General features: G+C 40.2%; 2 protein-coding genes across 2 annotated transcripts; one reads left to right on the forward strand and one right to left on the reverse strand.

The window, feature by feature from the left end:
* The first annotated feature begins 5,805 nt into the window (after window positions 1-5,805).
* Window positions 5,806-7,839, forward strand: LOC118264948 (trafficking protein particle complex subunit 4). Its single transcript, XM_035577619.2, has 4 exons — window positions 5,806-6,086; window positions 6,264-6,355; window positions 6,514-6,700; window positions 7,569-7,839. Exons 1-4 carry the CDS (start codon window positions 5,912-5,914, stop codon window positions 7,766-7,768), a joined length of 654 nt encoding a protein of 217 aa, XP_035433512.1. The 5' UTR covers window positions 5,806-5,911; the 3' UTR covers window positions 7,769-7,839.
* A 157-nt stretch (window positions 7,840-7,996) lies between these two features.
* LOC118264946 (WD repeat-containing protein 26) lies at window positions 7,997-17,149 on the reverse strand. Its single transcript, XM_035577617.2, has 12 exons — window positions 16,451-17,149; window positions 13,330-13,501; window positions 12,945-13,178; window positions 12,683-12,877; window positions 12,470-12,603; window positions 12,240-12,357; window positions 11,883-12,011; window positions 11,488-11,624; window positions 11,004-11,104; window positions 10,691-10,806; window positions 10,340-10,511; window positions 7,997-10,272 (listed from the first exon to the last, which is right to left on the reverse strand). The coding sequence occupies exons 1-11, from the start codon at window positions 16,615-16,617 to the stop codon at window positions 10,347-10,349; spliced, it is 1,668 nt and encodes a 555-aa protein (XP_035433510.1). The 5' UTR covers window positions 16,618-17,149; the 3' UTR covers window positions 7,997-10,272; window positions 10,340-10,346.
* Window positions 17,150-17,470: the final 321 nt, after the last annotated feature.

Raw genomic sequence — 17,470 nt, forward strand, 5'->3', positions numbered from 1 at the left:
TGTAAAATAATATTTAATAATTTTGATATTATTTTGTAACGTTATTATATTAATTAAGTCTTTTATAACCGGCTCCATAGATGGCGCACAGTGGCACTGCCAACTCGTACAGGCTTCAGGATTTTTATAGCCAACAATCAGAGCAGTCAGCAATAGAAATATATTTTTAGCAAATAATTATCCTAATTCTAATTTTAGACTACTATCTACTGGTAGATATCGGTAGATATGAGTCAGCGCGCGTACTCCGCTATACGTAGGCGTCACAATGTGTAATGGTGATTACAGAGATAGACCGGTGCGTAACAAAACAATGTAATTATTTATTTACAAGAACAGCACTGAGTCCGCCATTAACTGAGGCAGATGTAACATTAACTCAAACATTTGAACCGCTAACGTGTCGACAGTTTACACTAGCGACCTCTATGAGCATCGTTCGAGTTACGATCTCCGAAATTGTTCAAATAACTAGGATAAAGTGCTCAGTGAATTACTGTTAACTGTAACACAGAATACCACCAGCTCCCTTGTCTAATAAGAAAAAAAATAGTAAATACTTATTAGATTTTTTTCTAAGTATGTAACTATTACGTACTTTGAACTTAGAAACAGGAGTGACGTAACTCATGGGCTATCTGTTTGGAAATGGTCACCATACTTGACATACTAAGCTACATTAGCGGCATCATGAATATGTTATCACCCAAACATACAATTTCACATGCACATGACACCCAGACCGGAAACAACAATTTGTGGATCACACAAAGAGTTGCTCCGTGCGGGAATCGAACCCTCTACCCGTTGCACGGCAGCCAGTTGCCCAGCCACCGCGCCAACCGTGCAGTCTGTAGCGCGCTGCAGGAAATTAATTTTATTATATACCAGTACTATTGTCCTATAAAATAAGAAAGGATTTTCAATAGTCGATATTTGCAGTAGTAGCAGGAAATTCATACTTTGCTGAACTTTGACATTAGAACAACTCACACACGTCACAAAACAGACGCAATATCAAGCATTTTACATGTGTAATCTCTGATTATAATGACTACGACTTCGAAGAGCAAACATTTTTTTGTTGTTATTTGAATTTCTCGGACCTAGAGTCTACTTCTGTTCTTCAGAAGTTCAGAAAGTCTAGTTACTTAGTATACTATGTATAAATGTGTCAAGGTGTGATGTACCCACGCAATCAAAACAAGTAAAGCCTGAAAGTTTTATCTGACGAAATACTTAGCGATATATATAAATATTCATACTTTATCTTATAAATAAACTTATCTATTAGTCTGAACTGATAAACTACTTACGTGCTTAATTTCTAAAATTCACGCACTACAAAATTATCATATTATTGTTTCTTATTTTCCTGTCAGATACAATTACCTGTACTATCGGAGCTGAACAGATGTTAACTTACATCAGTTCTTTTTAATTCGAGATAAAACAAATTCTAAGAAATAAATGTCCAAAGCAAATAAGTATAATAATATTGGCACACTTTTGGACCTCTGTGTACATCTTGCATGAGTTTCAGGGAATCAAATAAGTTATAATCTATTATCAGCGGGATTTAGCAGAATTCTCCTTGAAGTGGTGTCTCGCTAGTCGTATCGATGGCCCCGCGCTTCAACTGTTTGTGGTTGTGAGTTGTTAGCGCCACTCTATCAAGGACATAGACTATTGTGGTATACTTAGGTAAATACATAATGAAGTTTACATTCCTAGAAAGACTAATATATATCTTTGTACATTAATGTGTATGTAGTATGCAAGTGCTCTCAGAGGCTAAATAAAACTGCTGTAAGTTATGAATGAAGGCAGTGTCGTACCCACCATTCTCTGACGTAATAAGAATTGATTGTTAGTCTGTGTGGAGAGGTCTGACTGAGGCTTAGATATATCACCAGTAGTGTAGGATATGTTTGTTTATTATTACATCATGAGTACTACTGATAGTACTATCGAGTTGTAACTACTTAAAATTGATATACATATGAGTACCATTATTACATAAGTATAAGTACAATTTAATAATCGGGAATGGTAGCGGAGCCAATATGCAAATTAGATGAGATAGATGATTTTTTTTAGTTAGTATTGTGCAAGTATTTTACTAATAACTATGATACATACATTAATACCTACATTGAATAAATAGTGGCTACTTTTCACTTTCCCCTCGCGTAAATTAGGTAATACATAACAACAAAGCGTTAATTTATTTATTATCCTTCTGCTCGCTATCACTAATCAATACAATAACACTGACATCAAAACATTACTGTTACTTATTGTGATAACGGCTGGATGCGGTGATTCATCTGACTAATGTGGTGATAACGGTGATAACCAGACAGGTGTGATTGCGAGCTGACTGGACGCGCGTGGTACAACTATAGGTACAAGCGCTGTGTGTCCGCGGCTGCTATCATATGCAGTTATGTCACACGAACAATTCGACAACATTTTGTTTAGAACTGAAACACAAGTACTGTGACTAACTGACTGACTCAGTACGAGTGCTCTCCATTTAATCTAGCTTAGATTAGAAACACAAAGTCTAGGAGGAAGAGATATGTCAGACTATGTTCATCTCGGTACATACATCCTGTGTCGATACGTGATTACATATCGAGATGGATAGCTTCATTAAATACTTCTATAGCAGGGGTTCCCAAACTTTTGCTCAATGACACATTTAAGATTCTCGTAAGTTAGGTACCACTATTACTATTGCTTTTTTGATGTGGTTCCACAGTCTGAATTTCTTATTCTCTCATAAATGTAGTAATGTTTAGAATTTTGGAATCAGTTGCTCTTCTCAGTTGTGCTCTCAATATAAGTTTAATTTGAGCTATAACCGTGGTATTTATTGGACAGAAGTGTTATATAGAATAAAACATAAAATTATTTGTGAATTTGTTATATATTCTATAGTCTTGTGTACCACCGGTTGGTAACCACTGTTCTATGGTGAGTCGGACAGATACATAGATATCGTGTTTTTTGAAATTTTGATAAAAGAAGAACAGATTGATAGTTGAAAAAACACAGACAGCCGAAACCTGCATGCAACAGGTGACACAATACAATAGTAGGTACAATAATACCACCTGGACGAGGATAATGTTATCATTAATCACGAAATCGATACAATTTGCGCATATTACCAGATTAATTATCTATACTTATAATAAATCTGTAGAGAGGTCCATTCTGTACATGAAATATATTTCCAAAATAACTATCAGCGGGTGATTAGTGATCGATACTGACCCCAAAAATGCAATCAGAAAAATTTTTGTCTGTCTGTCTGTCTGTCTGTCTGTCTGTCTGTCTGTCTGTCTGTATGTTCTTTATAGAAATAAAAACCACTCGACAGATTCCAACGAAACTTGGTACAATTGTTCTTCATACTCCTGGGCAGGTTATAGTATACATTTCATCACGCTACGATCAATAGGAGCAGAGCAGTGAAGGGAAATGTTAGGAAAACAGGAGAACTTACTCCACTTTTTAAGCTTCCTTCGCGTGTGCAGCCTTCATGGTTAAAGCTACACAGAAATAATGTACGACGGAAATATTCTCCTTAAAATTGTTTAAAAAATATTCCACGACAGCAAATGTCTATCTCTTATGGTTGACTCACAATAACACGCATAACTCCCGATAGCTTAGCAGTTCGGAGCTTTCTGATTATATTTGTCTACTCTTACGTTTATAACACTCTCATTCATTCATTCATTCATATTCATATTATAATAAATCTGTAGAAGGTCAATTCTGTACATTGAAAATATTGAAAAAATAAATAGCAGGGGGTGTTACTGGATCGATACCAAACCCAAATATGTGATTTTGTTTTGTCTGTCTGTCTGTATGTTCTGGCATCACGTGAAAACTAACGGTTCGATTTCGATGAAACTTGGTATAATTATACCTTATTATCCTGGGTAGGATACTTTTTATCCTGGAAAAATACGTAGAAAAAATCTTTATTTTTCAGTTTTATTCTACAAAACGCGAGCTCAACAGCAGTAGCTCAATAGAGGAATCTCCCTAATTATTATGGGCCTCGCCGTATTTGGGTCCAATAGATATTTATAAGATGTTAATGTCAGAGTTACAATAAACACAAGGTAAGCATGAATTCAATAAACACAAGGTAAGCATGAATTCCACGAAGTAAGCCCGAGGTCGCTAGCTACACCGATGAGGCACAAACATTTAGTAAAAGTTATCAAGATGATTGTCACGTATGAGTCAGGTCAGTATTTTGGTAAATAAGTAAGTACCTATTACCTAGGTAGGTACATAAGTAACACAATACAAATAAATACAAGATATTGTATCAGATAATCTGGTGAGTATTATGTACTGTGAGTCACGACCTGCCGATACACGCAAATGTGGGTAATGGAAGCCAAGAGTCCTCGTGTCAGCTCAGCCCCAGCTCCAGCAGAACATCCTCTGGCATGATTTTGTCTTAGTTATATAATTTTATGAGGTAAGCCGCAAGAAAACTATTTAGTGTTGACATTGGTAAGATATTAGCTTTCGTCTATGTACAATATTGCTTAAACAAATTAAAAGTGTAAAATAATGATCTCATTAGGTGTTCTAATCAGACTATCTGACTGCACGGTTGGCGCAGCGGCTGGCGAAGCCAAGCGGCTGCTTCACAACTTGTTAAAGAAAAGAAAGAAAAGAAAATCGTTTATTACACCATTTATTCTACCTGTGTTCGCAGGTAGACAATAAAATTAGTTGAGAGGAGCGTCGCAGCCCAAAAAGCTGGTGCTCAGCTTATATTGTGGCCCTGCCACGAAGGGTCGAGTCCGCGGTAGGTATTGATTTTCAGTACCAGCCAGTATGATTTATGTAACTTCAATAAATATAATAATTATCCTGCCCCTGCAGTGCAGTGCTTGATGCAGGTTCGATAACCAGAGTATGCATGTTATGTATGCCAGATACTCATAAAATAATTCACACTTTTACAAACGTTCCTGTGTCAGTCCACTGTAGGTCTATGTGCGTTCTGTGGGTACTTAAGAGTGATCCTGATCTGTCATAATCTCTAAGCTTGGCTGTCGGGTTGGAGATCACCTTGAATAAGCATTGTGTATATGTATATGAGGTAAATAAATAATGCCCATTCCTTCTTCAGGTAAGAAGTAACCTTAACCCTAGTTTTTTGTATTCCGTGCCTTCAGCTAAAAATGAAGATTATGGTGTTACCCTATACCTAGTAGTGGTAACAGAGGTAGAAATAAATATCTAGAATGACTTTCATCACCTCTTCGTTTTCTTTAAATTGCTGTATTTTAAAACTTATAGAGAATTATCTTTCGATCACTTACTTTTAAAAAGAACTTTAAATTCAAATATTCGATATTTTAATTTGATTTATTAGATTCCTAAATAATACGGGCAATACCGCTCCAAATATTTTACTACATAGCCATAGGTACTATGTATTCGACTGAAAGACTCTGAATCCAAAGTCAGGGACAAAATTATTAAAAAAATATATTGTCACGTCAAAAATATGCACAGATAAAATTATACCCATGTCACATTTTGACGTCAAGACCGTTCGAAAACATGATACAAACAATGCATGATTACAAAAAACAAATTCATTACTTGACCAAAAAAAAATAATATATTATAAGGTTACTCATGTGGTTTGCTCAATACGATCACAACTGACTTTTAAGTATTAATACAAGCAAATTAGTACAAAAAAATAATATATTTTTTGACAATTTCACAAAATTATATGTACAACTATGGTTTTCGAACAGTCGCAGTGGGTGTTGAGTGAATTGAATGTTGATAATTTTGTTATTGATCATTTGAAATAAAAATAATTTATAGAATATAATACAGCGTAATAATGGTCATATATGGTGTGTATATAGTAAGCAAGTCCGGTGGTCTTATTTTTAACTATGACCATAATATTCCTCGAGTGGAAGCGGAGAAAACATTCGGTTTCCCATTGGACATCAAATTGCAGTATGAAAATAAGAAAGTTATTGTTGCTTTTGGACAACGAGATGGGATAAACGGTATGTATTCTAGACCTATTGGACTTACAACAAAGATTTGCTTTAGACAATGTTGTCCTACATGAGATAAAGTCAAACAATTAGGTGTAATATTAAATTTTTGTGGGTCACCTTGTTTAGCCAAAGCTACTTCAAAAACTTAACAAGAACTACATAAAGGAGTTATATATTTCACAGTTGGACATGTGCTACTGTCAGTCAATGGTACTCCAGTAAGTGGGCGCACCACAGAAGATGGCAGAGATGTGTTTGATATCATAGAAACTAAGGTAAGCATTTTACAAATTATTTTCTTGTATTGGTCTTGACAACTATCCCAACCCAAATGTTAAAAGTATCTGGAACCTATAGAGATCTGTCAAACTAGCCATTAGCCCATACAAGTACAATGCTAAACTACCTGTTAAAAGAATTATTTAATTTTCAGGAAAACTATCCCCTAAGTCTAAAGTTTGGCCGGGCCCGAGCAACCACAAATGAGAAGATAGTACTAGCCAGCATGTTCTACCCACTGTTTGCTCTAGCCAGCCAGCTGAGTCCTGTTCCTAAGTGCTCCGGCATTGAGTCACTAACTGCAGACACATTCAAGCTCTCCTGTTTCCAAACATTAACAGGTAACAATCATATATGTATCCCCATTTGGGGAGGAGCCCGAAAAACACGTTTTCTTGACCTTGAAAGAGCGCAACGGACATTAATAAAAGTAATGTACTTCAAAAAAAGGACCTTTCCCACTTATGAGCTATACCAAATTTGCAATTTATTATCAGTTCGTAAATTATATATCATACACTTAGTACTAAAAAAACATAAAACCATACCATTATCTTCCGATATATCAGCCAGAAGAAGAAAAAAAAACAACGTTGCCTGTATACCTTTTGTAAAAACAGAATTCGCTAAAATTCAGTACGACAAACGCTCATCTAACTTATACAACAAAATAAATAAACAAATAGACATACATACCAAACCTTTTAAAGAATGTAAATCTTTACTGATAAAATGGATTAACAAGTTAAGCTATGATGAAGTGGAAAATCTTTTGTTGAATGTAATGTGAACACACACACACACACACACACACACACACACACACACACACACACACACACACACACACACACACACACACACATACACACACACACACACACACACACACACACACACATACCAAATATTAAAATTATCTAGTTTTAAGTTATTAATTAATTATTAAAATTGTAAGATATAAAAGAGCGGCGCCTCCTGGCACAGGCATATATATGCTTAAAAGGAGACGCCACCCACTGTATAACACTGTAAAATCGTGTAATAACGAAATAAAGCATTTTTGATTTGATTTGATATTAGGAAACTTATCTCTGTTTCTAACCCTGAGTCCTGCAACTCACCTAAATCTGCTGTTTACACATAGACAGTAAATGTTTTCCAATACAGCAATGTATGTATAATAATAATTCATTGGTCTGTTTGCAGGTGTAAAGTTCATTATAGTGACCGACCCCAACATGCAAGGTGCAGAAGTAGTCCTCAAGAGGATCTATGAACTATATTCAGACTACGCACTCAAGAACCCTTTCTACTCCCTGGAGATGCCCATCCGGTGTGAACTGTTTGATACCTCGCTGCACACACTGCTGGAACTCGTGGAGAAGTCCGGCACCGCCAACTTATAGTCACCAGCCTTACTTGAGTTTATAAGAGAGTCTACTGTTATTACTGATATTAAAGTGTTAAGTTATTTCTAGTTTAGTGTTTGACTCCTGTGGCTTGTGGCAAATTTATTTATGAGCTGTTGTATTAATAAAGGCAATCACTGATAGAATGTAAGAATATCTTGATAAATAAGAATTCCATTTACTTAATATATTTTTACAAGATATATTGAAAAATGAAAGACAAGATTAGTTTACAATAAAAAATTTATTGATATAATAATTATTTATTTTTAACAATTCAAATGAGAGGCCTGGGCCCCGGGCCGCGTCCGCGCGCCCATACAAGTCTATACATATCATATCGTTAATAACCGAACACTCCAACCTTTGTACTTGTACACACACACTCGCACATTATTGCCAGATATTTGGTTCAGAGAGCGCCGCGCAGACGACGCAACACTCGGCCGCCGCGTCCCTCGCTACTCCTCTACGTAAAATACCTTGACTTCCGAACGATGGTAAAAGCTCATACAGTCCACTTCCACGCGGCATGTACCTCAGCGTCGCGTGCGGCTACATACAGGGTAAGGCATTGTGCGAACTACAAAAGCTACAATTAGTACCTCTAAAAATATAGTAAAATCAATCAAAAACAAATATGTTACAAAGGCTGATCATAATTTGTCAACGTCGCTTCGCGTCTGCGCGGCAGTCCGGTGCTCCCAGCGCGTTATACTCGGCACCCAGTCTAGTCACACCGTGTCGGACAAGTACTGCGTTGCTGCATACATTTTCCATCGCAATAAGAAATCGAGTACAAACTAACAAGGATTCCCACATTTACAAATATTTATAGAGACATTATGTCCACACAATACTGCTGTACCAGTGCTCCAACAAGGCTGTCTGATAATGCGGGCAGTCCTTCAGGCAGTTGGGTTACTGTTACAGCTGTCGAGCACTCCGAGACCAGCCTATACAGTTGCCACTTTCTTAGCCAATATAAAGTAGTAGATATTGGTATTATACAGTATATGGCTGCGTGTGGCTCAGTTCGAGCTGACACTGCAAGTTGAGGCGTGGCGGTACTAGTACACTACAACGAACATGTCAAGTATAACGGCTTAGTAAAGTATACAACCTCGCGAGAGATTCAGTGGTCGGTATAAAAATAGAGCCGTGAGCGGTCTCGCTACAAAATATACTCTGAGGCTATCGATACACGCCCGCGCCACGCACCCGGCGGGGCAGGACTAAGTCTTAATTTATCCAAAGAGACCCTAAATAAATTATTATCGTAGAGGTGTGGTCGAGCGGGGAGGGTCCCTACTTCCTATACCTTAATAATCGATCCTTAATATAGTGGTACATACATTTAGAATTCTACGCTAATGTATTTTGTTATCACTCCGAAATAATAAAATGGAATTTTGGGACCAACATTTTTTAACAAAATATAGTAGTAGTTGCCCAAATAGTTTTGTCACTTGGTATGAAAAAGGCGAATCACCAAGAAACATGCGATGATTTAACTTTATTTGATATGCTCTTTCCGAATTTTAATTTTCCACATATTCTATGGGTTAAAACATATTGGTATAAAACTAAACGGAGATTTCGGAGAAAACTTTTAACGTAAAATTACTAAATGACTGGACTATAACAACACGTTTTATCAAATTAGAATCATAATAATAAAATTACACTTTTTCAAATACATCTTCATAATTTTCACCTTAAAACAATAACATCAATCAATAAAACTCAATATGGCTAAAACATATAATTTTGTATGAAATTACTTCGAATCCTAAAGCTAGTTTATAATCCGCGGTCACGAACATTACTCCCCCCCCTCCCCCCTCCCCCGCCGGCCACACCGCGGCTACACGCGCTATATTCACTCACATATATAGTAGAACGTATAAGTTACAGTTCCAGTAGTGGCCAGTACGGCGCGTACAGTATCGCGTACAGTATACACGCGCGGCACTATCCGAGCGGCGCCGGCTCTTACATCGCGAGCCACTCACTACATACTACGAGCAATCGGTACATGGAGCCGGACGTCGGATAGTCCCGGTCTCAATACATGGCTTAAAGTATGAATAATACAGTAAATTAGTTCCAGCGCACACAGATTACACATGTCACACTATTTAGATCGAATATCGTCTGTCGGCGACGTGACGTGCACTTGTCGTTATCCCGTGGCATATATCCAACACTCGTGTAAGCTAGAAGCCCGGCAGCATCCGCAGGGCGTAGTAGATGGCGGCGCACCGTTCAGGGCGCAGCCCGAGGGGTGCGGCGGGGCTCGGGCGCCGGCTCGGCCGCGGGCTGGGGCTGGGGCTCGGACTCGGCCCCCGACGGGGGCGCGGCTGGGGGCGCGACACCGGGCGGGGGCGCGGGGCCGGACGTGGGTCCGGGCGCGGGTCCGGGCGGCAGGTCCAGGTCCAGCTTGCAGTGCAGAGAGTTGCACTTCCGCTGGCAGATGACCCCCGGCGGACACCGCGTCCCTGCACACGACACGACCACTAGTACACAGAGCCTGACACTGAGGGCGGCGCAGAGTGCGGGGCTCACCCAAATACTAGGAGTGGTGCGTGCGCGGCCCCCACAGCCGCAGCGAGTAGTCGTCGGACGCCGACACCAGCACGTCGTGGTGCACCGGGTTCCAGGACACGCAGTTCACGCAGCGCGTGTGCCCAGACACCACCGCTATCGGCTCCTCGCCCGCTATGTGCCAGATATATACCTGGGGGACACGAGCGTTATACATGTCATTCATTATTTCATCACACAAATATTAATTTATTGAAAAGTCAATAACAAATAGTCATAAAAAATGTTAAAGCTATTAATAAGGCACTCGACCTGCGAGTTATAATAAAATGGATACTTTAAACAGTTGAGATAAACAATATGCGTGGTTACTTTATTATCCTCGCTCCCGGAGGCGATGAAGTCCTGGTGCGCTCCGCCGAAGCAGGCGTGGATGGTGAAATGACCCTGGCTCAGGCCGCGGAACCGACGGACCAGCGCACGCGCACCTACACACACAAACACACACATATCAACAAAAGAAACTCGTACCTTTATACACCAAGCGTTACCAAGTGTAGGGACTATAGTAACACAATGAAAGGCCTTCTTCAGTACTGGACGTCTTGCGACTGTCGTTTATAATTAAGAAGATGAAGAGACTTTTAACATGAAGAGTTGGTACGTATAGTAGTGAGTAACTCACGTATGTCCCATAGATGCACGCCCTGGTTGGCCACGTTGAGCAGTAGCAGCGTGTCGGCCTGGTTCACGGTCATCGCCATCACTGCGTGCTCCTCCTGGATACTGTAACACCATATACAATTACATTAGTATCATGTTATTTGTCACATTACTTCATCAGATTTACACCGTGGGCTTATTTATGTACATTCGCGCAAATTCGCACGCATCGGCGCGCTATGTGCACTACACTGTGGAGATAAGATTGAACTTTTACGTCAATAATTATATTTTCGCTACGATGTATTTCGACTTTACGTCCGTATAAATTTACTCTAAGTATTCTGAACTGAAAATATATATTAAATGGTCGCAGCAGTAGCAGTGTGGCCATTGGATTCAAGAAGTGAGTTATCGATTGGCGTGGAGGACAGGCGTTTCTTTACTATGTAGACGTATTCCGGCTGATGATGATGAGGAGTAGTATAGTATAGTATAGTACTGACAGGTTCCTGTCGGCGAGGTCGGTGAAGTCGTAGGCCCTGACGCGGTGGTGCGTGTCTGCGGCGAGCACTCCGCGCGCGTCCCCGCGGCACGCCAGCGCGTTCACCCGCACGCCGTCCCAACTGTTCAGCAGGGTGCCCTGCAATACAACAATGTCACTCACTAACCATTTTCCTTGAATTCAACTTTATTTCAGGTTACACTTGTAATGACCGTATTCATTTACATCATCATTCAGACGTCTGAAGGGCACTGTGAATGAATATGCCAAACTTGCCAAGTCATGTCAGAATACATATTACACCAAAGTGCGTTATGCTGAAGGTAAGGTACCTCCACTACTTTTGGGCTTTTGATCGCTTACCATCAGATGATGTGTCATGCAGAGTATACTCACATCGAGGCTGCAGTGGTAGAACTGTCCCCGCGCCCCTCCACACACGAACTTATCGGAGGTGGAGTGCCAGGCCACCGCCGTGAGGGAGTCCTCCTGAGAGTGAGTCATCTTCAGGTGCAACTGCTCCGTCTGCAGACATACATACATAAACAATGTTATTATTTCCATGTCAAACATCGTCTACATACTACACCTGCTAACACTTACTACATGATAAATAATTCAGTTAATTTTAGCAAAATTATGCTTTATATTCTAAAAATCAGAGCATTCAAATTATCCGTATTTACTTTTATAAAGCTCACTGCTAACCATAAAGCTTTACATTTTGATCATAGAAAGATGTAGCAATCTAACCTCCATGTTCCATATCCAGAGGTCGGGGCAGTCCTCAGGTCCGGCCGCGATGAGGTAGCGACCGTCCGGGCTCCACGCCAGGAAGGACACGCCGTACGTGTGGCCCTCCAGGGACTTCCTAAGCATTGGGAATATAAAATCATTGGTAATGTCTGGACTAGCTATTCATGATGGTGTTCTAATGCCAATGACAACAGAAATGAAATGTGGACATGTCAGGATGTACATACCTGAAGGTGAGGCGCTTGGCCACGGGGTCGAAGTCCCAGATCATGACAGTGTTGTCCTTGGAACCCGACGCGAGGCGAGAGCCATCTGGCGACCACTTACAGTACCACACCTCGTCGCAGTGCTCGTTCAGCACCTGCCACCACACAACAATATTAATAAAGGCAATCTTCTAGAATTTCTATTTTAAAATTGATAGAACGATGGCAAGTTACCTGCAGCGAGTGTATCGGGAAGTGGTCCGCGGAGCAGTGATGGTCTGCCAGCAGTGAGAAGGGGATGTTTTCCGGATTAGCGGAGGGGCGCGGCGCCGCGTGGAACCGGCAGCGCGACGCCTGGTGCAGCGTGGCCTGCGACAGCAGCGCGCGCAGCCGCCCCGGCGCCATCATCAGCGTCGGCGGCAGCACCGACTGCAACCACACACAGCTCAGTACGCCGGCACTACGCGAGCTAGGCCAGCTATGTACAGGGTCCTACCTGTACGCGCGCGAGCACGTTGGCGCGCGAGTGCGGGCCGGAGCCAGGCCAGTGCGCGCGCTGCTGCAGCTCGTGCGCGTCGGCGCACATCATGAGCGCGGACAGGCGGTGCACGCGCGGCGTGTCGTACTGCAGCGGCGTCAGCTCGTTGCGCAGCACGTGCAGCGCGTCCAGCACGCGCCCCGCCTCCAGGTGCTCCAGGTACTTCTGCTCCAGCACCACGAACTTCATCTCCTGCGTTCGAGGGAAAAACACGCGTCATTATAATTAACTCAATTACGATCATAATTCAGTTTCGGTCCTAACTCCTAAAACAACCAGGGTAAGCTTGACAAGGTATTTTTTTATGACGGTAACAATTAATTAATTAGTGTAGTGTACTGACCGCGAGACTGTGCGGGTCGACGTGCGGCGAGTCCCGCAGCAGGTCGTGCAGCGCGCGCAGGTCGTGGTCGGCCTTGACCCAGTCGCCGGCCAGCACGTGCTGCCGGAACGTGGCGGCCGCCGGGTGCTCCAGGTGCAGCCCCGACTCCTCCATCAGCAGCGCCGCGCTGCGCCTGTAACAACACCACAGTTACATTTTAATCAAACAACCCTGCTCATCTCTTTTATTACTCAATTCTCATTATTTTTCGATTTTTAATAATTAGTCGGTAGCAGGGATAATATTCATGACTTAACTGTTTGTGTGACTTAATTGTAATTTGTATTAATTCAAAATATTATGTATTATACAAAACTATACGAAAACATTAACATAAAGCATTGATGCGTCGATGCCGTAGGGTTGCAGTCAGTTGGTTAATATTTACAACAGATTACGTGAGGGAACATGACTTAGCAACAATATTGCAATACTCGTACTTAATTGAAAGGACAAACGGTGTGTGGCCTTCCTTGCTATGACTAAGTAGTAAATATAGCATGTAAGTAAACATATAAATAATAATATGACTAGGTGTCAGTGTCAGCTGTCGAAGTACGTACATTTTACACAGACGCGGAATATTCTTATCACAACTCTTAAATTTACATCTTTGTACAAGCATACATAGTTATATATATTATAGTAGTATGTCACATATAGCTACGTGTTGCTAGGTCGGATAGTTAATATAATTGTTACCTCACTACTATGTGGCAATACCTATAGTAAGGCTGGATATGCATTTACATAGTTACAAAGTTATTAAGAAAGTGTATTGAATTAATTTAAAACAACTACTCTTTATACAGGGCAGGTGTCTTAACCTTAAACAAGTTACTTCGAAAGAATCCCACAGGTCGGATAGTTGATGCCCACCCGCCTACGTGATGGCACTCACTTTCCTGTGTAGGACTACATTTGACATAATCAAATGTTTTAGGTACCAAAATTATAACTAGTATAAGTAGTATATATAGACAATAGTTTTGTTTTCGAGATACAATTGCTAGAAGGGCTATTGAAAATTGTAATTATGGCAGCAGCTTCACCCCTTATTAAGTGGATGAGTCTATAATAAAACAGTGCAACTAGTTATTTGGTGAAGTGATTACAAGAGTATGCTGAACTTGAGGATTAATTTACTGGCTCAGCCAAAGTATTATTAACTATTGCATGCTTTTTGTTTGATTGAAAGTTACTTAATGTGGAGGAATGTGTAAGTGTGGCTACTGTATGGATGATTGAAATAAAATTAGAGAAATATGATAACCTTGCAATTTGCATACATTGAACATTTTTGTATGCACTTAATATTTGTGAGATTAGTGCCTCAATAGGACGCCAAGGCGATGTAGTCGCCAGCTACATATCCAATCAGTAACTTTTGGAATATATGTTGCCAAATTGGAACTGTGAACACAAGCTACAGCATCCTAATATGTCGCCAGAGTTGCCACTGTTGTGTTGTTCAGGAAATAACTATTAGACTATTATGTAAATACCAGTAAAAAATTAACAATAATGTATCCTTTGTATCATTATGTAAATTAAAGTAGGTATTTTGCAATTAAACATTATTAAAATTCTAGATCTAATTCCTGATAGTGTGCTGTGTAACTAGTTACTTAATCGTAATTATGATAAAATAGTAAATAGATATGACAACCTGATCCATTGGTCATATTACAAGTTTGCTTAGAAGCACAATTCTATTATAAGTGAAAAATAAAACAACTTTAGTGTGAACCTAACTAGGTAAGAGGAAATCCTCAACAAAAACTAACAGATATAGATAACAAGTTAAAAAGAAAATTAATTATGTGTGATACTAACAACAAAGTGCAACCACATGTTGTGCTAAAAAATAAACTGTTGAAGATAAGAAAAAAGGCAAAAGATCCAAATTCATGAGAACCCAGTTACCAAGACTGTAGGTATGGTTTATCAAGTGCAGTAAGACATACCTAGCAACTGCGTGAATATAGGTAACTGATAACATGATAAGTGAATGGTTATGTGGGGAGGAATGTTCACCACAAATGACACTTTTATACTAACTATTGTACATTTGTAAATTGCAATACAAGATGTCTCCATTTGTATTGTATATAAGTCAACCACTTTACAGGGTCTGTCACCTTCACAAATTACAAAAACGAGGTTCATGACATTAAACAAACAAGTCATTATAACTTGATATTGATATCATAATTAGGTAGTTATAGGCTTTTTTTCTAGTTCTAATCTTATCCAACTCTTAATGAGTTTCATTATAAAACTATGTACAACTGTACATCCTATTTATATGATACTGATTTGATATCATATACCATTTTGTTTACTCAGATAACTACAAAAAATATCATAAAATGTATAGTACTTGGTTTTTCTAGTGTATATTATAGTAATGTGCAGTAAAGAGAACAAAGAAATAGACTTATTTGAGGAACACTATTTTGCTATAAATGGCAAACAGCAGTGAACAAGCCTTTGTTTACCATCAACTGCCTACAAAACAAGTGATAAACACATTACTATGGAGGAAACTAATAATTTCATTATCAGCACTACAATAATGACTTGACAAAATTAGGTGCCTACTCACTTTTAACTTATTGTTAAATGTTTCAGAGCTTGCCATACTTTGATTACATAGTAACACATGAACAAAGGAAATGATCATTCATAATTGATGCTCAATGGAAATGCATAAGCACTTTTCTTTGTGTAATGCAAAGTAGCATGCTTTCAAAATGTGCATTTTCATTGTTGTTTACTGAAGTGAGCACATGGCATGTTCTGCACATTAATTGAGCCAACAGAGGGCTGCTTTGTGTTGTGCTTGCAACACATGGTTTATATCTAAACATTTTGAAAGTAACAAAGGTCATTAATCTGTAATAACAGCATAGATTGATTCATTCAATAAATACATACTTCTACAGCGTGGTCTTACTATAAAGTGTGAGAGTTGAAAGCAATGTAAACAGAAATGTTTTCAATAACAAAACACAGCTGTAGTGTGTGCGAAGTACACCTCAAGCCAAAAGATGAATAGTGAACGCTCAGCTGTACTCACTCAAGCCCAATAGATAGGAGGTGCTGGCCTATCAGGCGCACGATCTCCTGGTCCGTCTGACTCATCCGCAGGCCAGGCGGCTGCAGGTCGCCATTACGTGTCGCACTGTCACCGTTGACATGGTGCGGCGGCGGCGGCGGAGCGCCGTTGGTGCAGGGCTGGTGCATGTCTGCGGGCCGGGCGGGCGGCGACAGCCTGCGGGTCCGCTTGCGCGGCGGCCGGTGCCCAGCGCCCTCGTCGCCCGAGTCAGTGGAGGCCAGGCTGGCCCGCTCCGCTGCACCCACTCGCCGCGCTCGTCGGAGCGCCGAGATCACGAGCGCGCCCGCCGCATCGGCCTCGACGCCTTGGCCGAGTGACGTCACGGCCGCCCGATACGCACCACCCGCGCTCAATAGACCATCTCCCTTTGTTCGTCGCTGCGAAACTCTCGGTCCTAGCCTGCTGCGTCGCACTACTCTCACGACAGAAATACTTTGTACGCGACTACAACCGAGGAACGTGTACCGTTGCGAAAGGTTTCGATAGCTGTTTGAGTTTGCAGCGTCCGCGATGCGTACACAAAAATCAGCTGAAAATGATACGACAGCTGTCTTTCTTCGCTAATGCAACATCGCCCTTCTTTCCGTTTCGGATGACGTTCGTGTCTTGTTCGGTTGCGCATCGGGCGAAATCGTGTTGTAATGTAATGACCTCAAAAATAAAATTACCCGTGCTACAAAAATGGTGCAAGCTCTTGAGTACAACTTATGATTATATTATTTTACCAAAATTTTATTCGTTTTCATTTAAATAATAAGTAATGAAAGGGTTTAAGGTAATTTATGTTCAATATAACTGTTACAGAAAATTTACCCTTTTCAATAAATTAATACTTAAGCCTAAAAAACAAATCAAAATATACATGGTTAAAAAGCCTACAATTGAAATCTTAATTTTGTTATATATGCCTTTATTTTAAACATAATTAAAAAACAAATGTATTTCTGAAAAACTGCATGAATTGGAACGGACCAATGTTTG

This window comes from Spodoptera frugiperda, chromosome 28 (genome assembly GCF_023101765.2).
Source record: "Spodoptera frugiperda isolate SF20-4 chromosome 28, AGI-APGP_CSIRO_Sfru_2.0, whole genome shotgun sequence".
Taxonomy (NCBI): Eukaryota; Metazoa; Arthropoda; class Insecta; order Lepidoptera; family Noctuidae; genus Spodoptera; species Spodoptera frugiperda.